Source organism: Suillus paluster (genome assembly GCF_016628075.1).
Source record: "Suillus paluster strain FC165 chromosome Unknown EDB91scaffold_57, whole genome shotgun sequence".
Classification (NCBI taxonomy): Eukaryota; Fungi; Basidiomycota; class Agaricomycetes; order Boletales; family Suillaceae; genus Suillus; species Suillus paluster.
In genome coordinates this window covers 203,097-225,582 of record NW_024537617.1, presented here as the reverse complement: position 1 = coordinate 225,582, position 22,486 = coordinate 203,097, and the positions used below count along the sequence as shown (strand labels likewise).

The following is a 22,486-nucleotide window of genomic DNA, read 5'->3' as shown; positions in this document are numbered from 1 at the left end:
AGAAGGGCGTTGCGCACCACCATATTCGGGAACCTCGTCATGCAAATCTATCCAGATTTTCAAACGAGGCAGACCACATCATCCCGTAGCTCCCACGAAACTTTCATCAGCCCTGGTTGGGTTCCTCGGGAACCGGCCTCTTTTTCAACTGTCTGCCGGAGTGTGTTCACCAATCGCACGAGTTTGTCTAGATTGATAGGGAGTTGAATGCTAGTCGGAGGTTGCTTGTGCGGGATAATGATAGCGTCACAAGCTGCATCTTGGAGATGAGAGAACAGGGGGGATTGAAGTAGGAAGTGACCGAAGCCCTCGACCTTCCAGATTTCTTCCACGCCTCTATTCCAGTTATCTGGCACTAGACGCCTGCATCGAGCATCTTCGTCGACTCCTGGGGTCCCTTCTCGATGTTCTGCAGGAGGTGTATCAAGGAGGGAGCTAAGATGTCTTCACCAAAACCTCTGCGTGGTCCACGAGGCTGTCAATGGGCGTACGGAATCGTGTCATCTGGGTCTAGATAAGAGTCCTGCCTTGTTCCAGCAATTCTACAGCGCGACACGTACCACAACGACGAAGAGCACATGATGCAGCACGAACTGCAAGTGTGGGCGGGAAGTCCTTCATGGTATCATGATGGATACTGAAGCTGTCGCAGACTCGGACATGTACGTGTCCAGAAGGTGCATGGAAATTGCATGGGCCTCTAGTTCAGTCAGGTACTAGCCTGTGGACATTATGCCCAGGTAAAACGCGAACCTTGGCCAATGGCGTCAAGCGGCGAAAGCAAATTATGTGCATGAAGTTGTGAGTGCCGCCAACACTGGCCAAGAGTTTTTGAAATAGCCAACAACATTAACATCATTTGCATCACCATTGTTTACTTGTTCTGGTTACAAAACGAGAATGACTAAAATAATATCTATATCCGGAGGGTATTGCGTCATATATATAACCATGTCCCCTTTTAACTTGTGATAGTCAGGCGGAAAGTTAGGATGCGGCTTGAATTTGTTGACAACGGTGCGATGAATGAAATTACTCACATGAGTAGAATACGCTGGTGGGCTCACGGATAGTAGTAGTTGTAGGGGGGATTAGGGGTTATTTCAAGTAGTTGTTTACATAATACCCGTAGTTCACAAGTGTCTCTACGATGACCAGCCCGGACTCTGGCCGCTCTGCCACGTTCACGACGTCGTTCCCAGGTTAGAATCACAATACGATCGACAAATATCTTCAACGACTGCAGCAAGCATGTGTGTCCTCTCCAACGCCTCCCTTCGCTATGCTTTTTCCGTGCATTCCCCGGCAATTTGTTCCGCCTCAGAACTCCTCACTCCCAGATGTTGATAGATCCGAGTCACATTCGTGCGCTGTACGGAAATTATGGTGATAAAAACTAGCCGCTAGGATTGCCTTAAGAGTCTGAGTACTGGTTTGTTATCTGCAATCGTATGAGTTTCACTCACTTCTCGCCGGACCCGTTTTGATTCGAATGTGGTTCCAGATGCTGTATGATCGTCATCGCCTGGGACAAACACTGCGAACGCTACCCGAACCACCAGATGGATCGAGTCAAGCTTCTCAAGGAACTGAAAGAGGTCGTCATACACACGAGTTACAGGTACTGCTCACTTGTCATTAACCCCTCCTTTCTTTGAATGCGATATTTTAGATATCATCCTTTCGGATATGTACTTGTCGCCTTTTTGTGACGACGAACTCTCCAGAATCCTGGAGCTCATTAATGTGGGACAGTTCCTTTCGAACCGTTTATCTTGCACGGTCTAAATTATTGCATATCAGAGAATTCCAAGGAAAATCTCACTGTGCTTGCATCGTTGGTACTTATACGCACGGTTCAATTTCCCCAGAGGATTCATTGTTCCATCAATAGCGAATTTCAAGCATCACTTCCGTATGTTCTTCATTTCAATGCATCAGCACGCAGCTCGTTCATTCTGAAGGTCAACGCTTGCGGTCTCCCCGACGCCGGCAGATCGGTGGATGTTGGTTTTCATCCACTAACCAGCAGCCTTTCCTTGACTCTCGAGGCCATACTGTTTTTGGCACCGCAGGCGCACTTGAGTGATATTCGAAGAGAGTGGGTGCATCAGCAAAACACTTTTTTTTCCCACCACCAAAAAATGGCTGGCCACAGCTTGGTCCCTTCTGTACAGAGCTGTACAGAGCCCACAGAGGCAAAGTGATTTCCTGATGTGGATGAATGCATCAACATCCCGCGGTGGAAAGACTTTGGTGGAGAACTCATGGCGGAATGGACTGGGATCACGATCTATGTGAGCATTATTATCAGTGCCCCGCTTCGTAACTTGATCCCGCTTCGTCCCTACAGGCCTACCAGCCCACCGTCATGTTAGCCGTAGACGTGAGTCCCCTCGCAGCGCCGAACGTGAGCGTTGATGAGTCGCTGTCGTTTGGGGTCTGCGCTACTAGTACTTATCTCACAATTATCTTTATCTCAGTCCTTCAGAACCAGATTTATGTGGGGGTATGTAGATTGATACTCTAACAAATTTATCGAACAATCAAATATCTCACGAGTCATGACGTTGCTTGCTCTCTGAATAAAGAGCGTCAAGGGGCTGTTTTTTGTTGCAAATTATTTATTCAGGTTCCAAGCATCGTTCCTCGCATACGATATACATATGAATCTTGAGACGGTCGCACATCAAATTGTCACATGTCTTACATAGTAGATAGTACAGATAGGTTAGCACCGGATTGCTCGATTCCTTCACTCGGCCTTTGCATGATCACACCTCACGCCAATTTGATTACGACCTTTCCAACATGTTTCTGGCTGTCGAGGTACGCATAGGCGTCAGTAGCCTCCTCGAAAGAGAATACTTTGTCTATCACTGGGCGAATTCTATGCGCTGTAATGAGTCGGTTCATGTCCTCGAACCTACCAGCCATCGATCAATACAATAGAGATAGAAAGCGCAATCGGACCGTACTGTTTTACGGAGCCAATCAAAATTCCGCGGAGGAAGATTGCTTTCTGAATGGCAAGGCCTATAGGAATGCCGTTGTTGCCCTGTACAGATATTAATACTGTCAATGGTATAAATAAAGATACACCTATTATAACGCGTACCCCGGATACAAAGCCAATGATGTGGATCCAACCTGCATAGCGTACGGCATTCATACACTTCAGCATAGTATTGGGCCCTCCGACCTGTATAATATGCGAGTGAGTTCGCAACGATAGTACTTTTCCGGCAGACTGACTTCGATGATGTGGTCAACTCCACGGCCGCCGGTCTAAAAGCCTGGTATTAAGCGTGCCACCACGAACTCACAGGAATGAACATACGATCTTCAAAACTTCTTCGTCCCATTGTTCGTTCTTTTTATAGTTAATGACGTGCTGCACGCCCAGTTTCTTTGCAACTTGCAATTTCTCATCGGAAGACGATGTAAGGATGACAGGTTGCACCAGAAGCAAGGGCGAGTTGGGCGCCGAAACTAACAGCTCAGCTCGGACATCGAGGTTAATATTGTTGGTGAAATATAACATACATTGATACTCCACCGGTACCGAGAAGCGAGGACGTAGTCGCCGCCCTTAAGGGGGACGGGTCCAAGAAAAGCGTTGTAAGCCGTCAAGGCCGCGCATCTGACGAGAGTCAACTGTCTGGGTAACAAGCATATTGAAGATTGGTCAACTTACGGAAGAGTCGACCCTTCTTCATACGAAAGATGTTCTGGGATGCGGACTAAGGACTTGAAAAGTCATTCGCAACCAATATGACGATGAAACCGAAAGAATACATACGTGAACGGGGACGTTGATGTACTCCCGGAGCACGCCATCAATGTGGCCACCAAGTCCGGTTAATTTGATCTCTTCAGTAACGTCGCCATGAATATGATTCACTGCAAAGTTAGGACAGACGCGATCTCCAACTTTCCACCCCTTGACATCTTGCCCAACTGCAACAATTTCGCCTGCTCCATCAGAGCAAGGAATGATGTCAGTCTTTTGCCTGTAACATCCGTGTTTAGCGTGAACCGAGTTGAAATACAATACATACTGTGGGTAAAGCCCCTTGGAGACCATTAGGTCACGGTACTGCAAGTACGTTAAATCTCTGACAATGTAACACTATAATATAGACAGACCTGCAAGGACACTGCGTGGATTTTGATAGTCGCTTCCGTAGCCTTTGGCTTAGAGAGAGACGCTGATTGAAGCTTCAAATTCTGGTGGCCATCACCCTATGATGTTATCGTTTCAACGCCGACCTCTGTTAGCAAGTAAAATGCAATCACGTACCTGGCTGCGATATTCACGAGAGATATTTGGGAGAGACATCGCTGCTTCAGCTGTTGTCGTTAATTATAAGGAATCTGGTGGAAAGTACGACATCAGTTCCTGCAGACTGCCACCTATTTATACTGTAAGAACAAGAGTGATGGGAACAAAGTGCTTCACCGTGGTACCCTCGCGACTTTGTAATGACATACCATCACTGTACAGAGGCGTTTCAACATTGGTCATCGGTTTTAAAAAGTCGCACCGTGATTATTGATACACCCGATATCGGGATTTGACTGAAATTCACCTGTTGAAAAGTAGTGGCTAGACTCTCAAATCCACGGAAAACGAATTTCACAAAGCATTTCTGTCAAAGCATTTTTCCGCAGCGTCCGGCATGCCGCCAGATCCGGTCGCAGCTGGAGGGAGATATATGTTAGGACTCATTAGCTTCTCATAGTCTGACCATATCATAGAAGGAAAACAGTCGTTTTCCTTATTGAGGGATATGCGTTTGGCAATTGCTGACGCATACGCGGTCAGCTAGATGCGATGCAGTGAGTGTCAGCACCGAGCTGCACAGTTCACTTAACTCCACATAGCGCCCAGACTCCTTCCCACCGCTAGCTTCGAGTGTGCATGTAAGGGGCGGACTGTCAGGGAGTGTGGACTTTACAATGAGTATCTGAGTTGTATTGTTATTATTAGAAACGTGACGACACTTACACCTCACTAAGTCCACTCGCAGCAATCAAGTAACAAGGCGCTATGCGGCAGTGCTTCGAGTGTCTTCACAAATGGTTGAACCGCCTTCCACGTGCGACATACAGAACGCAGACCTCTCGTCCATGAATACTCTGACCAAAAGAGTAGCTTCAGCCGCAAACTTGAAACCCGCCGTCCATGCAGGAGGGCAAGAAGGCGTTCGAGGAGGTTCGAGGGCCTGCGCGGGGTTTATCGGATTTTCGTGCTGTGTATCCGTGGCACTGTGAAGTTGATGATGTGCTGACTGTCCGCACAATTGTCCGCACACCACGGATGGTCTTCTGAGCTCTCGAAGCTCGCTACTAATGACCTACTATCAAAGAAAGGGCCGCAATCTAAAATCAGTCTGTGTCAATGCTGGAGTCAAACTCAGCAACCTCATGATAACGGTTCGAGTCTTACACCGACCTGCAAAATCTACGAGTATGGGAGGTGACTGCGGTATACCGTATGGAATCGAAGGACTAGGAGATTCAAGCTGAACACGATCATCGAGGACACGTGTCGGTCCCTGGCATTGCCTGCCAGAACTCATTCGAGTAATTGTCACTCGTGTTGTCGACTGCCGCGGTATCAGCAGAACCCTAAACGCAAGCACAAAACTTCAGCACCTGAATACAGTAGTGTCGGCGTTCGAGACCATGATAAAACATCTTGTGCCCCGTGGTAGTGACTGATGAACTGTTAATTGATGAGGGTCATGTTTTGTCAACAGAGTCAATGCCCAGCGGAGATTCTCTAGTGATTCGTTGAGGTCTTGGTCACTCCTGCGGTCTCGAAGCGGTCGGCGAAGGTTATTCATGACATGGCCCGATGTGGATGGCCAACTGTTTGCACAGTCAGCGCTTCCTTGAAAAGTGTGACAGCTTCATTAAGGTCTTTGCCTTCCTGGAAGTGCAAAGTCGCAAGGTTGATTAATTGACCCGGACCGATCTGGATGACCAACCGGGCGCAAAGCCAGCGCTTCCCTATGAAGCGTGATACCCTCATCCAAGTCTTCAACATCACATCAGTTGCTGATGAAGCTAGATTGACACATACTATTGATTACGACTTGCACTATAGCATTTCACTTTTTATCACGAGGTTTGTCTCCTGATTCCTGGGGGAATTCTGGATACAAATTAACAGTTGAGAGTAAGATGTGACTTAGACGTCACGAAACACTGTAGTGCCTGTAAGATCCTAGTGAATCATAAAGGAGGGAACTACAGCACCCACAGCACGCGGCGATGTACAGCGCTAATTAATTGGAATTCCTGGTGCTGGGAGCAACGGACAGAAGCAACACGCGGCATATGGAACTACCCATAGCCAATTTATTCATGGGCGTATGGCAAGGGCACGTTGTAGGGTGCGACATTGATCAACGCAGCCAAAACGAGCAGGCTCAAGAAAGGGCATTCCAAACTTTCGGACACTGTGGGGCACGCATCTCCGGGATATCACCGCTCTAGGCCTCAACCCCAAAGGTTTCATTCCACTGCAGCTTAGACAATGTTACACGAGAAGTAACGGAACTAGAACTCACTATCTGACTCAAATCTGAATCTGCTGTGCACGAGTAGCAGTACTGGCACCGCCCCTAGATAGGCAAAATTTGCCGCTCGGGAACCCTTGGACCGAACGCATCAGCATCTTCTATTGGACTGATACCTAGTAGTACAGTTCTCTTCAATGTTCATGACGCGGCTACAGCTGCGTTGATGAAGGACCCCAGTTTTGAATTGACTATGAGGCTAGGACCCCATAAGTATGCTGTACTATATTAGCGCTCCCAAACACCGTGCAATCAGAATCAAGAAGGAGCGACTGTCTTCCTTCTATACGGTCTGAGACTACCACGCAATGTACTTACATTGTAAAAGTCCACTGCGCTCGCGGTTTATCACGGATGGAATGCCAGAGTATATGCAGAGGTGATTCAGACGCCTTCTTTCGAACTCGGACGTACTCTGAATTCATCGCCTACTCATCGCCTCGTTCTCGTTCTGGATGTTCTTCATCGAGAAGTCGTTCGATGTGCGTCTATTTCTCCGCAATTCGATCGAAAGGAGTAACACTGGTTGTACGGACAGCTTCTTATGGAACACCACGAGGATACAGCTTATATGCCCATCACACGGCCCATTCGTCCGCATGTTGTTGCTGCGGCTTCTGGAATCTGCCTCATAGTAGTAACTTTGATTTACGTCCCGTGGAGCCTGTACGTCTCGTCCAGATAAGTAGGTGATCATGACCTGATCAAGCCTTTCGAGATCATTCATTGACGATATCTTAGCGCTACCAACAAGTATATAAGGAGGTCCGTTCTGCCCATCGTCCCTCAGAATTTTCTCGCTTTCCAACATCATTGCGATGAAGTACGCGTCGCGAAAGTTCATCGACCTCATTCAGGGGGCTACATCCAAGTGGGCCAACTGGGATCCACCGAAAAAGATCAAAGTATGTAAACACGCCGCTTGGTTTCAATTGATCTGACAAACACAGGTGGGCGACTATGGAATGATAATCAATGAAACTGGAGAATTCGATTGGCAAGGGAACATATACAGCTCGGATTTCCAGCAGCAGCTTAAGTCGTCCAAGTATAAGTTCGACTTTGTATTTGACCCGACGGATCCGACACTTCTCCCTCAAGAACAGGAATCAGGAGATGATCAATTCATCGTCAAATCGTGGGGTGTCACTACCAAAGAAGTCAAAGCATCTCCTGAAGTGTAGGTGCTATCGCAGTGCTTGGCTCATATATCTAACTGTCTTGCAGCGACGTGCCGGGTGCAGTAAGTGCCGCCCTCACAGTCGACTTGCAGTTCGACGGCAACAAACGAGCAGCTGTGTTGGTCATGCACAAGCCAAGATATAGCACCCTTCCGAATGACGAGCGCATCATCAAGCTGCTCAAGTCCTTGCCTGACATCGTCAAAGGGAAGTACATCGTCACCGAAGTGATATCTTGCGCAGCGTATATGATGCATTTGTCCGACAAGAGTAAGTCCGGCATGTGTAAATTGTACTTCTGCGCTGTTCACACTTAGTGGGTGTAGAAGCGGAGAAATTTTCTGTGACCCTCAAAGCCAACGCGCCTGTTGCGCCAGCTGTCACCGCTGGAGGAACAGCCAGTTTCACCTGGGTTTCGGAAGCTTCCTATGGTATGTCCCGCCAAGGAAGCGACCCGGCCGCAAGATACATGCCCTTGTACAGGCTGAAAAAGCCTCGTTCCAAATTCTGGGTGTGGCCTCTTACTCACCGCGGGGATGAGAATGATGATGATCCGATTGAGAGGTGAGCTCAAATCATCTCGTTGCTCAGAGGTGCAATACGGAAACCTCTATGCAGGTGGGGGGATGTCGATCCACCTTGGGACCCACTCGACGATGAGGGCGAAGAAGACGAAATCTATGATGCAGTATGTTTTCAGTCTTTTCTATTGGAACCTGGTGTGATCCGTCTTTCTCCAACAGGAGATGCATGGCGACTTCGGCGTTTTCAACGACGGCTATCCTGAGTAAGTGTTACTCCTGCGTAAATCTTACATGTGTCTGATGTTCCTCTCGTAGTGATCACGATGATGATTCTGACTACTGATTTATCATTCTGAATTTTGTACTACTACTCTTCTCAGGTTCAAGTGTCTCCCCAAAGGCTAGAATTGTGCCATTTGTATGTAAACGAACGGTGTTTGGTAAAAAGATAGTTAGCAAAGGAATCAACATGTCACATCATTTGGTTCATTTCCCTCTGGTACACGTTGCACACAGGACAGCACGATATCGTCCATTAAAAAAACTACATGTTTTATGGGCCAACTGCCTAATTAAGGGAGACTAACAGTAACTATGGGTTTTGTAAGTCATACTTAAGCTCACTCGTTACACCCCCTGATTGGCGGATCGTTCGCCCTGAAACTCCTCCTTTACATAACCTAGTACTAGCCCAGAGTCTCGTAACCCGATCATCGCGGTCATGTTCTAACCACAAACGTGATCTCGGGCCCGGCGTCATCTTACCGGAAGTATATAAAAGATCTCAACCAGATTCTCAGAACGTGTCATATCTTAGCTAAAACACTGAAGCGGTTGGTGGTCAAGCATGCACTACAAGTCACTCTTCCCTGACCTGCCAAAGGTCCCAGAATCAAACGTTCACCACCTGCTCTTCAACCGGCCTGACCAGAAAGAGTGGCCAGATTACACTTTGTTCGTGAATGCGGCTACTGGGCAGCAACGTTCGTTCCGGGAGTTTATCGAGCGTGTCCGCGATGGGGCAACTGCACTAGGCGCTGATGTAGCACATGGTGGCCTTGGTCTTCGTCCAGAAAATGGAGAGCTTGTGGGCATACTAAGCGAGAACTGTCCGGTGCGTTCCATACCCATTGTGCGGTTGAGACTTTATAAACATGATTTTTTCAGGATTATGTCGCGCTGATGCATTCGCTACTAGCTATCACGGTTCCATTTGCGCTATTCCCATCCGCCTTAACGCAGTACGAGTTCAAACACGCCAATTCACTCGCGCAGGCCACCAGGATCTTCGCTAGTCCCTCGTTACTGCTACTCGCTTTGTCCTCGGGTCTCCCAGCAGATCGGATCCACATCCTAGAAGGAGATAATGAAGGTTACACAAGCTATGATCAGCTCGTCGCCTCTGCTCGCAATAATAGCATTCCGCGGCTGCCAGTCCGTCATGCTACCAAGGACACTTTGGCTTACCTGATCTATTCTAGTGGAACAAACGGTCCCCCTAAAGGCACGCATTTCTTTATCTGCAAAGACATGGACGTGACGTTATCTGACGTCATTATACAGCCGTCATGATATCCCACGGAAACATCACTGGTGCCGCTCTCGGAGCGATGTCAAGCGGTAAGGAACAGGCTAAAGTTCGACCTGTAGGTCTGCCCTACGCTACTTTCTTGGTTCTCCTAACCCCTTCGCCAGCCAACAGTATGGAACACCCCTAATGGGCTTCAGGTAACATTCATCGTCCTTCCAGTCTATCACTCTCTCGGCCTCTGCACGATCAGTTTCCTCAGTTTCCTCAAGGCTTCCACAATTGTCATGCTCCCGAAGTGGAGCGTCGATTTATTCTTCGATAGCATTACAAAGTAAGTGCATACCAAGTGCATCTGGTATATGTATGCCACAGTACTACTGGTATTCATGCTTGAGCCGCGATGTAGATACCACGTCACGACCCTGTACCTCGTCCCCTCACTTATACACCAGCTCGTCTACCATCCACGCTTCAAAACTGCCGATATGAGCTTGGTCAAGTCAGTCGCCAGCGGTGCCGCATACCTCCCGCCCCAGCTTGCCGACCAGGTTTACGCCCGCTTCCCAGACATGGAAAGATTCGCAGAAGGTGCGTTCCCCACTCATTGTGCGTAGATTCCTGGTGCTACTGTTACCACAGGCTATGGTCTATCCGAATTCGTAAGTGACTCTCCACACCTTCCGACCCCCTGACCTCATTGCTCGAGGTAGACAATGACCGTCGCCATGAAGCCCATCCCTGGCCAACTCGATGGACGCGCCAAGCCCAAGCCAGGCTCTGCTGGAATTCTATACCCCAGTGTCGAAGCCCGCATTGTCCGTGCTGACGGGTCCCTTGCAGGTCCGAACGAGCCAGGTGAGCTCCACGTCCGCGGACCCACTGCGGCGCTGGGATACAGGGGAAACGAGCAGGCCACGCGGGAAACGTTTGTCGATGGGTGGGTACTCACAGGCGACCAGATGCGGATCGATGAGGACGGGGTGCTTTTGTGAGTTGGTCTCATTAGTATGGTATGCCTTCCGCCATACTAAGCTTGCAATTATAGCTTCGAGGACCGTACGAAGGCGAGCTTGCACCATCCCCCTATCACCTATTTGTGTTGTACTTACCATTCATTGCAGGACACCCTCAAAATCTCAGGGATGCAAGTCTCTCCCTTCGAAATCGAGAACACGCTCCTCGAGCAGCCGGACAAGCTAATCACCGATGTGAGCGTCGCAGGTGTTTCTGGCGGGCGTACCTCGGACGAACGCATCCCACGCGCATGGGTCGTGTTATCCTCGGCAGGCGCAGCGCTTGGTGAGAAAGAAGTTGTGGCACGGCTCAATGGGTGGGTGAAGGAGCGGCTGAGTCGGCATAAGTGGTTGAGGGGAGGTATTGGAATTGTGGAGACGGTAGGTTTTTATTTCATGTTGGTGGCGGGTTGATTGAGCTCTTGGGTAGATTCCAAAGTCACCGACTGGGAAGGTGTTGAGGCGGGTGTTGGTGGAGGAGTATGAAAGGGAGGTTAAGGCGAAATTGTGAGGACGCGTCATAAATGCATGTAGGTATCGCGTATCTGTCTTTATACCTCCGCCCGATGTCTTATCATCGTGCGACTTACTTTCGTGTTCTATACCATTACTAATGACTATGCCTTTATTGTTGGACAAGTGGCCAGTTGCCCGCCTTCAAGCTTCAGGATTCTAACCATTCCATCCAGTAATTGTAGTCTCCTACTAATAAGTGTTTTAGTTATGTACATGCTACCAAAATAACCGTAGCGCCCCCGTGCGGTGGAAGAGACCAAAGTACATGATATCCACCACATAGTCTTGTAGTCTGCCACTTAGCTGCAGAAAAGTTGGAGAATGCATTTCGTACGCCAAGAACGCAAGGCACCGTGTGATCTCCTACGTCCAGCGTCTCGGTGGATCGTCTATCGCAACTGGCCCACGGTGAACATCAAGTATCCGTATCGACTCGGCCTCGTTCCTCGGCCAGCCATCATGGTCACCGCGACGACAGCCTGAGTGTTATCCGGTGTAACGGCAATCAAATAAGGAACGGTCAGGTTCCTAGAATAGATAAACAGCACTCAAGCTCTGGTTCTCGAATCTCAGCAAGGCCCGAAGTGGATTATCTTCTTGAGAGCAAGTGATTGCCGCTGCGTGGCATAACACGATAGGCGTTTCGGATATTTTCGTTCGCACTTGGGAGGTTATCAAGCGCTTAGCAGTCGCCACTTCCCGAGTTGGCGGCTCGAGGTGCCGACAAACCTGCAGTTGAAGATACTTTGCAAAGTCGTGTGGAAAGATGAGCTTACGTTGCTGCCAGTGCTAGACCAGTTCCGCAACGAATCCGACGTTTAAAGGAAGTTGAAGTTCGAGAATTTTCGAAGCAGGTGAACTCGATAACTTGATCGGTCGTGTCTTGAGTTGCAGAATGTATCGATCTTCCATAACCTAGTGCAATACCGAATGTTACCACAACGCTGTAAGATATAACAATGAGCTCGACCAAAAAACCTTATGGGGCGAGGAAGTCTTCGGTATCGCCATCTTGGTTCTTCAGACACATTTTGTTCATCCACTGGCACCGGATAGCGGTCCGATATGGAGATCTCAACTAAGTGCCGCTATCAAAATATCCAATTGGGTGTATGGTCACTGCAGAAATGTAATATCGTGTCTTTTGCGATGAAGTCTACAAGACGTGCGGGAAAGGACCCGAAGGGTATGCAGACTATGGCGGGATGGCGGGAAAAGCACATGCAAGAAAAGAATCAAAGGCGGAGAGCGCTCATGCTTCATGACAGACTCGAATTTGTATTTGTGTGCGAATGAAGTCGAGGAGTTCAATGACATTCATACCCCATGATGACGCAGTTTAATGGTAGGAGATGGAGCAGATGGAGTACAGATGCCATCACGATGGGCTTGAAGTTTGCGCAAGCTGGCACGCGAGAACCACGCAGGACGCACGCGGGCGGACGACACAAAGTATGATTATATGTCGTGGAATACCACTTGCTATAACTTAGCGACAAACTCGTGTCAGAAAGTGATAGAACAGAGTTCAGCACATCGAGTGAATTATTTAACGTGCGTCGCCGCCGTCATGCAGCCAACGCATCAGTAAAATCCCCAATTGCAGCAGCCCAACTGTAAGGCACTCGAACCATGTAGCGAGAACACAGACGCGTGCGAGCTATGACACAATACGCCAGCGGGGTACTATTACTATTCTTAGTTCTGTTACAGCCCGAGTGAGTACGTACAACCAGCGGCACTGATATTTCCGAGCGGAATCAACTGCGATTCATCATTCTAACTAAATATTCTAATCACATGTACGATTTCGGCATCATCTCACCGTAAGTAGGTATAAAAGGCCTCAATAATATTCACATACTCTCAACCAAATCACTGCAGCGGGTCCAGAACGGGTGGTCAAGCATGTACTACAAGTCACTCTACCCTGACCTGCCAAAGGTCCCAGAATCAAACGCTCACCACCTGCTCTTCAACCGACCTGACCAGAAAGAGTGGCCAGATTACACTTTGTTCATAAATGTGGCTACTGGTCAGCAACGTTCGTTCCGAGAATTTATCGAGCGTGTCCGTGATGGGGCAACTGCGCTGGGTGCTGATGTGGCACACGGTGGTCTTGGTCTTCGCCCAGAGAATGGAGAGCTCGTAGGCATACTAAGCGAGAACTGCCCGGTGCGTCCCATACCTATCATTCGGTCGAGACTGTGAAGTGATCCTTACACTTTTCAGGATTATGTTGCGCTGATGCATTCGCTACTAGTTATCACAGTCCCGTTTGCGCTATTCCCATCCTCCATGACGCAGTACGAGTTCAAACACGCCAATTCACTCGCGCAGGCGACTAGGATTTTTGCTAGTCCCTCGTTACTGCCACTCGCTTTGTCCTCAGGTCTCCCAGCAGATCGGATCCACATCCTAGAAGGAGATAATGAAGGTTACACGAGCTATGATCAGCTCGTCGCCTCTGCTCGCAATGATAAAATATCACGGCTGCCAGTCCGTCATGCTACCAAGGACACTTTGGCTTACCTGATCTATTCCAGTGGAACAAACGGTCCTCCCAAAGGCAAGTAGCTTTTTTCCTGCTCTTAACCATATGGATGCACCGTCTGCGCACGTTGTCTGACTCCGTTGTACAGCCGTCATGACATCTCACGGAAATATCATTTCCGTCGCTCTCGCAACGATGGTGAGCGGTATGGAAACGGCTAAAACTCGAGGTGTAGGTCTGTCCGACGCTACTTCTTTTGGTTCCCCTAACCCCTTCGCCAGCGAATGGTATGGAACACCCCCACTGGGCTTCGGGTAACCTTCAACATCCTTCCAGTCTATCACACTCTCGGCCTATGCACGACCACTTTCATCAACTTCCTCGAACCTGCCACGATTGTCATGCTCCCGAAGTGGAACATCGATTTATTCTTCGACAGTATCTCAAAGTAAGTGCGCACCAAGTGCATTTGGTACATGTATGCTACAGTACTACTGATATTCATGCTGGCGCCGCGATGTAGATACCACGTCACGACCATCTACCTCGTCCCCTCACTTATACACCAGCTCGTCCACCATCCACGCTTCAAAACCTGCCGATATGAGCTCGGTTCAGACCCTCGCCAGCGGTGCCGCATACCTCCCGCCTCAGCTCGCCGACCAGGTTTCCGCGCGCTTCCCAGGCCAGGAAAGATTCACCGAAGGTGCGTTCTTCACACATCATGCGTAGATCCCTGGTGCTACTGTTACCTTTGGCAGGCTACGGCCTATCTGAATTCGTAAGTGATTCTCCACACCTTCCGACCCATCGACCTCATTGGCCGAGGTAGACAATGACCGCCGCCATGAAGCCCGTCCCTGGCCTGCTCAATGGACGCGCCAAGAACAAGCCTGGCTCTATCGGAATTCTCTACCCCGGTGTCGAAGCCCGCATTGTCCGTCCTGATGGGTCCCTTGCGGGTCTGAACGAGCCAGGTGAGATCCTCGTCCGCGGAGCCACCGTGGCGCTGGGATACAAGGGAAACGACAAGGCCACACGGGAAACGTTTATCGATGGGTGGTTACGCACGGGCGACCAGATGCGGATTGATGAGGACGGGGTGCTTTTGTGAGTTGGTCGCATGAATATGGCATGGCCTCCATACTAAACTGGCAATATATAGCTTCGAGGACCGTACCAAGGCAAATTGCACCATCCACCCACCACTTATTTTGTGTTGTACTTACCATTCATTGCAGGACACCCTCAAAATTTCAGGAATGCAAGTCTCCCCTGTCGAAATCGAGAACACGCTCCTCGAGCAGCCGGACAAGCTAATCATCGATGCGAGCGTCGCGGGCGTTTCTGGCGGGCGTACCTCGGACGAACGCATCCCGCGTGCATGGATTGTGCTATCCCCGGCAGGCGCAGCGCTTGGTGAAAAAGAAGTTGTGGCACGGCTCAATGGGTGGGTGAAGGAGCGACTGAGTCGGTATAAGTGGTTAAGGGGGGGCATTGGAATTGTGGAGATGGTAGGTTTTTATTTCATGTTGGGGGCGGGTTGATTGAGCTCTTGGGTAGATTCCAAAGTCACCGACTGGGAAGGTGTTGAGGCGGGTATTGATGGAGGAGTATGAAAGGGAGGTTAAGGCGAAGGCGAAACTGTGAAGATGCATCATAAATGCATTAGATCTCGTATATCTGTCTCGATACCCTCACCGTATTATCATTGTACTATTTGCTGTCGTGTTCTGTACCAAAACCAATGACTGTTCTTGAGATTGTGGAAAGCGCCCAAATAATAGTTGTAATACTTGCAATTGTATACTGCTCTAAATTTGCAGCGACTTGGCATTAGAAGTACTTACAACGCGACGTACATATTGCTACGATTGATGCATATGGATGATTCAGTTGTAAGTTGCTTTATACCATGCGAACTACAAAGTGCAGGAGAACCAGTTCCGTCACCATGGAAGGTGGACGACCAAAGTCACTCCAAAGTCCTTACGATGACAATGCAGGTGCAACGTTACTTGAATTTACGCTTTGCGAGTATCAACGCGCTCCGGAGTTACTGAGTCGATCATATGCATGCTGTGAAGGACGAGTGGAGCTCAGTGCGAGACGCATGCGGCTGTGGCCAATCAAAGACTGTCGACTGCCACAGGACGTACGAGTGTAGATGGGTTGGGTTTTGTGCCTGGCAGGTGGATGTACCAGTGGGACGATAGGAATCTCGTGTAGCTTTGTGAAGTCGAGCATCTTCGTCAAGACAATTGGGATGCAGGATGTCTGTAATTCTTTTTATTATTTGTCAATAGCGGAGTGACTACAACTTGGATCGAGGATGGGACCTGCGCGTCAAGCGTTTAGTTTTCAAATTTCAAAGATGGAGGGTAGAAATCAGGACAAGAACAAATAAATTACAACGGCGACGCACATGAACTGTTGTGGCACGTACTACGTACATAGCATGTAGCAAGGCATACCCATTGAAAAAATATCATCATAGTAAAAGGACACCTGCTATCCTCAAGTCAAGAAAGACCAATGATCATCACATTCCGTTTGCTAAGGACTAGACATGGTCAACGGACCATGCCAGGATCAATAGCAAAGAGAAGACGAGATCGCATAAAAGGGAATCCCCCGACGACACAAGCCAATAGTGCAGTAGCAAGGTCATCATGCTCTCCGAGTTGCAAGCAGAGCTCGTAGAAACAAGGGCGGCAAAAATTTGATAACCAAAGAATGAGGGCGGTGCCCTCATAATAGTGGTTAAACTATTAAGAACAGATACTACACTTGATCTAAGCCAAAAGGCCAGAGTGGTGAGGATTCAATTTGGAGAGAGAGCCCTTTTATATGAATAGGATGTGTGCACGGGCCAGACTGGATTAGGCAAGTCATGAAGTTGGAAATTCAACAAGACTAAATAATAAGCTGTCCAGACGCAAGTTCTGATGTATTTCATTTCAGGTTGCTACACATACAAGGGTTCCCAGACTACAAGAAATCATCTCCTTGAAATGAACTTCTCGCCCAGTGAGCGAGCGCGCATCCCGCAGCACCAATAAGGAATGACCAGTCAAACAAGCCACCGAACAGCGAGTACTCCGGCAGCGTCGTAAACAAGTTCCTGATATCATCGGAGGGACTTTGAGGACTTTGAGAATCATCTGGTACAGGGGATGCTGTGGGTGGAAAGGTCGTGCGAAGCTGGACAAGAGTTGACAGGAGATATATGCCCTAAGCACCCGTTCAGTCACACGAGAAACGTAAAGAATAATTCGTTAATACCATGAGTTGCGCAAGGGTCAAAAGCATCAGTGATGCTGATGTTTTACGAGATGTGACACGGAATGTCTGGGGGACGTTAAGTCGTCGAAAGGGATACTCAAGAGGAAGCTCACTCTTGTGACACCACGGAGCACCAAGCGGAGGGAACACAAAATGATGACGCCCACAAGGGAAAGACTGATTTGTTTTGATAGAGATGGAATATCAAAGTATAGCTTTCCACCTTCATCCCCTGTCACAGACAAGGGGAGGAGAGAAAACAGCCATGCAAGTATGTGCGCAACTATATCCCCGTATGATGCGGAAGAGGGACCCGAGTTTGACACAGACGGAGAGAGAATGTTGAAGGCTGACTGGAATAGACGTCAGTGAGAATTTCCTAAGTTGAGGGGAAGTCCATTTACACTAAACACTCGGCAGACGCAGTAAACTGCCCATGACAACGTGATCGTCTTGCCCGTGAACGACTCTGCGTACTCTGCTGCAATTCTGTTGCGCTTGAGAGCAACAACACGAATGCTCATCTGCTCTTCAAGGGCTTGAAGACCGATAACTTCCTGCTGGATTGAGTTGTGTTCTTACAAAGAGTTGACGATATGAATACAGGTTCGGATAAAACAGACAAACCACACGTACGTCCATTTCGCTTGAACGACATGCGTGACAACCATGATCCATCTGGTTGTGGCTATAAAATATTTGAGACAAAGTGCGGCGACTTATGCTGGCTCACAGTACCTTCGAGCTTGCATAGTCATCCAAGTCTCGCGAACGATCCCGCAGATCGTTCTTCACTCGTTCAAGCGCGTTTTCAGCGGATGAAATTGATGACGCCGATGGAATTGATCTTTGCAAGTTGAATACTAGTGTAAATCAGTTGAAAGTCCACTCACCGAGACCAGCTGGTGATGCCCCATGCACCACTAACTGCACCAAGCCCGGAAAGTAGGCCGAGGACCATAGTTCCCAACGTGACCAGCCGCGCTGTGACTGCTGTTAGCGGGCTGTGCGAGAGTAGCTCGGTGGGGAGTGGAATATATGAAAGGGCAAAAATAAAAAGCGCTACAGGTGCTAATGCAAAAGCAACACGGATTGGCAATGCACGGGATTGCACAAAACTGGGATTATCTGGAGATGATCAGAAGACTGTTGGATAGACATGAGAATCCGGCATCTTACCAGAACGGTACGTTAGGATGAGGCTAAATGATATAGGGACGAGTAAAAGAATCGTAACTAATAGAAGGAGAAGTCCTATTCGCCAGCTAAAATGGCGAACTCTGTTTCCCATGCAGACTCAGTTACCGCCGAGCTTGCACAATCGAGCCACGACACACCTTAGGTCCAACAAATCCAAACCCTGGCACATGAGCATGCTGAATAGGATACTGCACTCAGAGAAGCAGAGTGAGAAACACGTCTGCGCGAGTGTTGAATGCCATGGTTGGGTGCTACTTGATTGCGGAGTGACTGCGGACGCTGGCAACGTGTCTTGCGGGGCGAGTTGTTGAAGGTCCTTGTACAACTTCTTTTGCAAAAAGATGCGACAAGTAATGAACAGGGATCCTCTGCAAAAATATAAGTGAGAAATCTGCTCAGACGATTTAGATAAAGGAATTACCCTGATGCAATGACCAGGAATGCTTCTGTTGCGGTCATGGAAGGAGAATGAGAAGTATAACCCTAACCCAACTCTAGGGTTTACTGATGATAGTAACGTCACGTCGTCACGTCATACATCCACGTGAACAACCTTGCAGCTCGGGTGCTGCGAACGACCACGACAGCAACGACCGCACGAACGACATGAATGAGCCCAAAAAATCCGACCCTACAACTCAAGTAGTCCATGAGCAAGCTACCGCGACAAATATATCTTATACTCAACCGTCACTTGAACCAGTGGTATGTAATTACTAGTTCACTCCCGCAGACTCCAACTAACGGTCACACAGGCAGAAATAATCTCAGCAGCACAGCGCGGGGATCTCACCACCATTCGTGAGCTCGTAGAGTCAGGGAAATGCAAGGTTACAGATAGAGACGACCAGAATGTGTAAGCTGAACTCACCAGCGCTTTCTCCATACTCATGGATGTCCGCAGCACACCTCTTCACTGGGCAGCGATTAATGCCCAGCTTGCAACCTGCCGCTATCTCATAGAACAGGGTGCGGAAATAGATGCAATAGGGGGTGACCTACAAGCTACTCCTCTGCAGTGGGCCGCACGCAATGGATACCTCTACATCGTGCAACTGCTCATATCCCACAATGCTGATCCAACCATCTCTGACACCCAAGGCTACAACTCCCTTCACCTCGTGACACACTCGTCATCCGTAATGCCACTCCTTTACTTACTGCATCAACCTGTGAACGTCGATTCTCGTGATTCACAAGGTCATACATCATTGATGTGGGCTGCGTATCAGGGCGACGCATTGTCCGTGGACCTTCTGCTTAAGCACGGCGCAAACCCTAATTTGAAAGATGATGCTGGACTTACCCCCTTACATTGGGCCGTGGTTCGAGGAAATCGAGTTATCCTCCGCCGCCTCATTGAGATGGGCGCAGACATGCACGCGAAAGATCTTGAGGGTCGTACACCAAGAGAGATGGCCGTCGAATTAAAGAGCCTAGGCGCGTGGAAGAGAGCCATGGAAGAGGGTGGCCTGACGGAACATGGTGTGGTCAAAGCTAAACCATTGAACGAGGTCCGTTCACGCCCTTTTAATTTCCCTTGTTAATTTCTGATCTGGCTCTAGCGCAATACCAAAATTGCTATCTTCATTTTGCCCTCCCTGTTTCTATATTTCATCTTCACAACGCTTGCTATTCTTCCATGGTATACCGGCATCATACTCGCCATGGCTGAGTTCTTTGCCATGCATCACGTAAGTAGCAACGACTCACCTCGACCATGCGATGCTCATGAAAAGCAGATCGTGACTCGGGTACTATTGAATAAGAACACATACGTTGGAACAGTGAACCAAAGCCCATATTTCGCAGGCATCATCGCAGGGTCGATGCTATGGGTTGGTTACTGCTGGATCACGCGGCTCGTGCAACGTATGTTATATGCTACACTTTGGAAGCCGCGTGCTGACATCATTCCAGAGACAGAATCACACGCTTTTGTCCACCTGGCTTTCGCAATCACCTTTGGTTTATGTTTATATAATTTCTTCCGTTCCATTACTTTAGATCCAGGTCTTTGTCCCCGACCGGCACATGACGGAGAGTTGAAGGCAGTGAGTCTAGTAGTATTCTAGAATGAATCACCAGATGCTAACGGAGGCTGCAGATCATTGAGGACCTTGCTTCAGAGGGCAGACTCAATGGTCAGACATTCTGCATACAATGCATGGTGGGTGTTACTCTTGTAAGGTGCAAATGTATCTCAACATTCTACACAGGCAAAGAAACCGCTACGGTCAAAACATTGTCGTGTTTGTGATCGATGTGTGGCGCGCAGTGACCAGTATGTCTTGTCCTTTCTTAGAGAGCTACAACAGTGAACTCCGTCTGTCATAGTCATTGCCCTTGGGTCTGGAACTGCGGTAAGTTAGGCCCTTTGAATACTGGCACTACAAACCTAATACAATTTGTAGTGGGGGCAAATAACCACAGGCAATTTTTACTCTTTGTCTCGACACTAGTCATTGACATTGTGTTGTTTGATTACCTCGTTTATGAATGTATGTTCTCGATCGTCACCATTGCCATAAAATCTTATCTGAGTGTGGCAGTTTTCTCGTCGGTACCACCACCCGAATCTGTCGACTGCTCCGCAATCCTCTGCGGGCCGGCCTTGAAGGATGCCTTCCTTCTTTGCGTCTCGCTATGGTCAGCCCTGCAACTGACATGGACTTCCGTCCTTCTCGTGACGCAGTACTGGCAAGTGACTCGACAGCTAACAACGTTCGAGGTTTCGAATCTCGGGCGTTTCGGCTTCATGGGCGGTCGCGGTACCCTCGCTTCTGGCAGTGGAGGTGCTGGCGTCCAGATGGGACACCGCCACCACCATGGCGCTCACCAACAGAACGGCGACGCTGACTGCGAAGCGGAGGGAAGTGCTCACAAACCCGCACATAACCACACTTTCTGCGGGTCCCTCACCGCACCCGGAACATGTACTGCCTTCCTGCTCAACCTGCTCGGCCTCGACCGCTTTACGCGTGGACGTGCCGCACGTGGTCTCACCTCGCGTACACGCAATCCCTTTGATTCCGGAGCCGTACGGAACTGCAGAGATTTCTGGACTATGGGCAAGGAACTTGGTGTGGAGTATGGTCAGGTGTATGATGTTCCCTTGGAAGGCTTTGAGGAGGCTAAAAGACGGAGGGAAGCGGAACGGGGCGATGATCATGAAAGCCCGAACAACAGCAGGAGCAAGAGTCTGCTTGGCAAGCTCAGCATGCGGATGGGTATGGGCTCCAGTCGGAGAGGCTATGAACCTTTGAACCAGGTCTAGCGTATGTAGTTCCTTTATGACGATAAGACTATTTAATCCATTTATTGTACAAGTGGATATTGCACTGCTACGAGTACAGTACCTTTAGCATAAGTATCTTGAGCTGCAGGGGCTAGTAATGGCCTATGTCAACTGTTGAACTGCCGGCCGCCAGTTGGCAGGGCCGCCAGAGCGCGGCTCGAGTCAATGGTTGTCTTTTGGGAGACATTCCGTGAACTACAGGCATCATGATAAAGTATTGACGGGAGTATTTGCAAATCCGCTTTTGACGTTAGTCCACGCTAACTATTACCATTCCTTGACCGATCCCTAATTTCTTCCAAGGTCATCTCATTCACTCCTATCTTGCCAAGTTTCAGAACCTTCTGGGGCTTTTGAGCAATGCACCTATTCCATCGACAACTAACCATTTATTGATACGGGCTTGGAGGAAGAGGAAGAGGCCCAGCGGTCCGGTTGCTACACAACCACCTTTGACATGTCAAAGACTCTTCGTCTCATTAATGCATCCGCTGCTGGGAGTCTCACACCCGCGAGATAATGGACAATAAGGGCATGAGCGTTCACCTGGAGGAGGTGTCAAGAAGAAGTTTGTAGGTGATGTCCGACGTCAAGCCGAAGGAAGATGTTTGTATGGTAATGTCTGTTTCAGTTGTATACCCATGCTCACTCTTATCCGCACGATGACGAACTATAAGGCAGTAAGTGGAATTATTTTAGGGTCTCGCTGAATCACGACACACAAATTCCGAATGAAATAGCAGGATACTGATTTCCGCATGTCACGGTCGCGGTTATTTATTCTTGAACATTGCTATTTCGGTTACATCACGGGCAAGGTGCTCACGAGGTGAGGCCAATGTTCCGACGTCAAG

At 48.9% G+C, this 22,486-nt stretch overlaps 9 protein-coding genes across 9 annotated transcripts; 5 read left to right on the top strand and 4 right to left on the bottom strand.

Annotated features, from left to right (window-relative positions):
- Positions 1-59: 59 nt before the first annotated feature.
- EDB91DRAFT_1251723 (uncharacterized protein) lies at positions 60-621 on the bottom strand (the record flags this gene model as incomplete). Its single annotated transcript, XM_041323420.1, has 3 exons — positions 60-435; positions 492-504; positions 561-621. The coding sequence occupies 3 exons, from the start codon at positions 619-621 to the stop codon at positions 60-62; spliced, it is 450 nt and encodes a 149-aa protein (XP_041174017.1).
- Positions 622-2,781: 2,160 nt separating this feature from the next.
- EDB91DRAFT_1251722 (chaperonin 10-like protein) lies at positions 2,782-4,342 on the bottom strand (the record flags this gene model as incomplete). Its single annotated transcript, XM_041323419.1, has 11 exons — positions 2,782-2,926; positions 2,979-3,058; positions 3,119-3,202; positions 3,256-3,288; positions 3,341-3,499; positions 3,547-3,643; positions 3,698-3,750; positions 3,803-4,013; positions 4,062-4,099; positions 4,150-4,245; positions 4,304-4,342. 11 exons carry the CDS (start codon positions 4,340-4,342, stop codon positions 2,782-2,784), a joined length of 1,035 nt encoding a protein of 344 aa, XP_041174016.1.
- Positions 4,343-7,408: 3,066 nt separating this feature from the next.
- Positions 7,409-8,638, top strand: EDB91DRAFT_1251721 (uncharacterized protein; the record flags this gene model as incomplete). Its single annotated transcript, XM_041323418.1, has 7 exons — positions 7,409-7,495; positions 7,541-7,770; positions 7,818-8,041; positions 8,098-8,335; positions 8,390-8,459; positions 8,515-8,558; positions 8,611-8,638. 7 exons carry the CDS (start codon positions 7,409-7,411, stop codon positions 8,636-8,638), a joined length of 921 nt encoding a protein of 306 aa, XP_041174015.1.
- A 504-nt stretch (positions 8,639-9,142) lies between these two features.
- Positions 9,143-11,350, top strand: EDB91DRAFT_1084707 (uncharacterized protein; the record flags this gene model as incomplete). Its single annotated transcript, XM_041315808.1, has 9 exons — positions 9,143-9,409; positions 9,463-9,787; positions 9,859-9,941; positions 9,991-10,157; positions 10,233-10,414; positions 10,466-10,485; positions 10,537-10,806; positions 10,948-11,220; positions 11,270-11,350. 9 exons carry the CDS (start codon positions 9,143-9,145, stop codon positions 11,348-11,350), a joined length of 1,668 nt encoding a protein of 555 aa, XP_041174014.1.
- A 1,913-nt stretch (positions 11,351-13,263) lies between these two features.
- Positions 13,264-15,499, top strand: EDB91DRAFT_1084706 (uncharacterized protein; the record flags this gene model as incomplete). The annotated part of the gene is made up of 9 exons (XM_041315807.1): positions 13,264-13,530; positions 13,588-13,912; positions 13,998-14,047; positions 14,131-14,297; positions 14,419-14,555; positions 14,611-14,630; positions 14,682-14,959; positions 15,015-15,363; positions 15,413-15,499. 9 exons carry the CDS (start codon positions 13,264-13,266, stop codon positions 15,497-15,499), a joined length of 1,680 nt encoding a protein of 559 aa, XP_041174013.1.
- Positions 15,500-16,185: 686 nt separating this feature from the next.
- On the bottom strand, positions 16,186-16,724 carry EDB91DRAFT_1151470 (uncharacterized protein). The gene has a single exon (XM_041319436.1). The coding sequence runs from the start codon at positions 16,602-16,604 to the stop codon at positions 16,413-16,415; it is 192 nt and encodes a 63-aa protein (XP_041174012.1). The 5' UTR covers positions 16,605-16,724; the 3' UTR covers positions 16,186-16,412.
- Positions 16,725-16,776: 52 nt separating this feature from the next.
- EDB91DRAFT_1151468 (G protein-coupled receptor 89) lies at positions 16,777-18,816 on the bottom strand. Its single transcript, XM_041319435.1, has 10 exons — positions 18,756-18,816; positions 18,472-18,702; positions 18,314-18,414; positions 18,028-18,262; positions 17,873-17,981; positions 17,771-17,822; positions 17,539-17,711; positions 17,248-17,487; positions 17,135-17,200; positions 16,777-17,083 (listed from the first exon to the last, which is right to left on the bottom strand). Exons 1-10 carry the CDS (start codon positions 18,791-18,793, stop codon positions 16,841-16,843), a joined length of 1,488 nt encoding a protein of 495 aa, XP_041174011.1. The 5' UTR covers positions 18,794-18,816; the 3' UTR covers positions 16,777-16,840.
- An 89-nt stretch (positions 18,817-18,905) lies between these two features.
- Positions 18,906-19,371, top strand: EDB91DRAFT_667504 (uncharacterized protein). The gene is made up of 3 exons (XM_041328038.1): positions 18,906-19,039; positions 19,090-19,188; positions 19,239-19,371. Exons 1-3 carry the CDS (start codon positions 18,941-18,943, stop codon positions 19,263-19,265), a joined length of 225 nt encoding a protein of 74 aa, XP_041174010.1. The 5' UTR covers positions 18,906-18,940; the 3' UTR covers positions 19,266-19,371.
- EDB91DRAFT_667521 (DHHC palmitoyltransferase-domain-containing protein) lies at positions 19,347-21,701 on the top strand. Its single transcript, XM_041328039.1, has 11 exons — positions 19,347-19,577; positions 19,667-19,848; positions 19,900-20,028; positions 20,077-20,206; positions 20,255-20,388; positions 20,442-20,504; positions 20,554-20,618; positions 20,672-20,697; positions 20,749-20,835; positions 20,887-21,612; positions 21,665-21,701. Exons 2-10 carry the CDS (start codon positions 19,699-19,701, stop codon positions 21,609-21,611), a joined length of 1,509 nt encoding a protein of 502 aa, XP_041174009.1. The 5' UTR covers positions 19,347-19,577; positions 19,667-19,698; the 3' UTR covers position 21,612; positions 21,665-21,701.
- Positions 21,702-22,486: the final 785 nt, after the last annotated feature.

Excerpts from the sequence above, each read along its gene's own strand:
- EDB91DRAFT_1151470 (XM_041319436.1), bottom strand. The coding sequence starts at position 16,604 with ATGAGGGCACCGCCCTCATTCTTTGGTTATCAAATTTTTGCCGCCCTT.
- EDB91DRAFT_1151468 (XM_041319435.1), bottom strand. The coding sequence starts at position 18,793 with ATGACCGCAACAGAAGCATTCCTGGTCATTGCATCAGG. Across the intron at positions 18,703-18,755 it reads TTCCTGGTCATTGCATCAGG|AGGATCCCTGTTCATTACTT; the intron begins GTAATTCCTTTA and ends ATATTTTTGCAG. Across the intron at positions 18,263-18,313 it reads CATCCTAACGTACCGTTCTG|ATAATCCCAGTTTTGTGCAA; the intron begins GTAAGATGCCGG and ends GATCATCTCCAG.
- EDB91DRAFT_667504 (XM_041328038.1), top strand. The coding sequence starts at position 18,941 with ATGAATGAGCCCAAAAAATCCGACCCTACAACTCAAGTAGTCCATGAG. Across the intron at positions 19,040-19,089 it reads AACCGTCACTTGAACCAGTG|GCAGAAATAATCTCAGCAGC; the intron begins GTATGTAATTAC and ends ACGGTCACACAG. Across the intron at positions 19,189-19,238 it reads CAGATAGAGACGACCAGAAT|CACACCTCTTCACTGGGCAG; the intron begins GTGTAAGCTGAA and ends GGATGTCCGCAG.
- EDB91DRAFT_667521 (XM_041328039.1), top strand. The coding sequence starts at position 19,699 with ATGGGCGCAGACATGCACGCGAAAGATCTTGAGGGTCGTACACCAAGA. Across the intron at positions 20,389-20,441 it reads ATGACGGAGAGTTGAAGGCA|ATCATTGAGGACCTTGCTTC; the intron begins GTGAGTCTAGTA and ends CGGAGGCTGCAG. Across the intron at positions 20,698-20,748 it reads CCCTTGGGTCTGGAACTGCG|TGGGGGCAAATAACCACAGG; the intron begins GTAAGTTAGGCC and ends TACAATTTGTAG.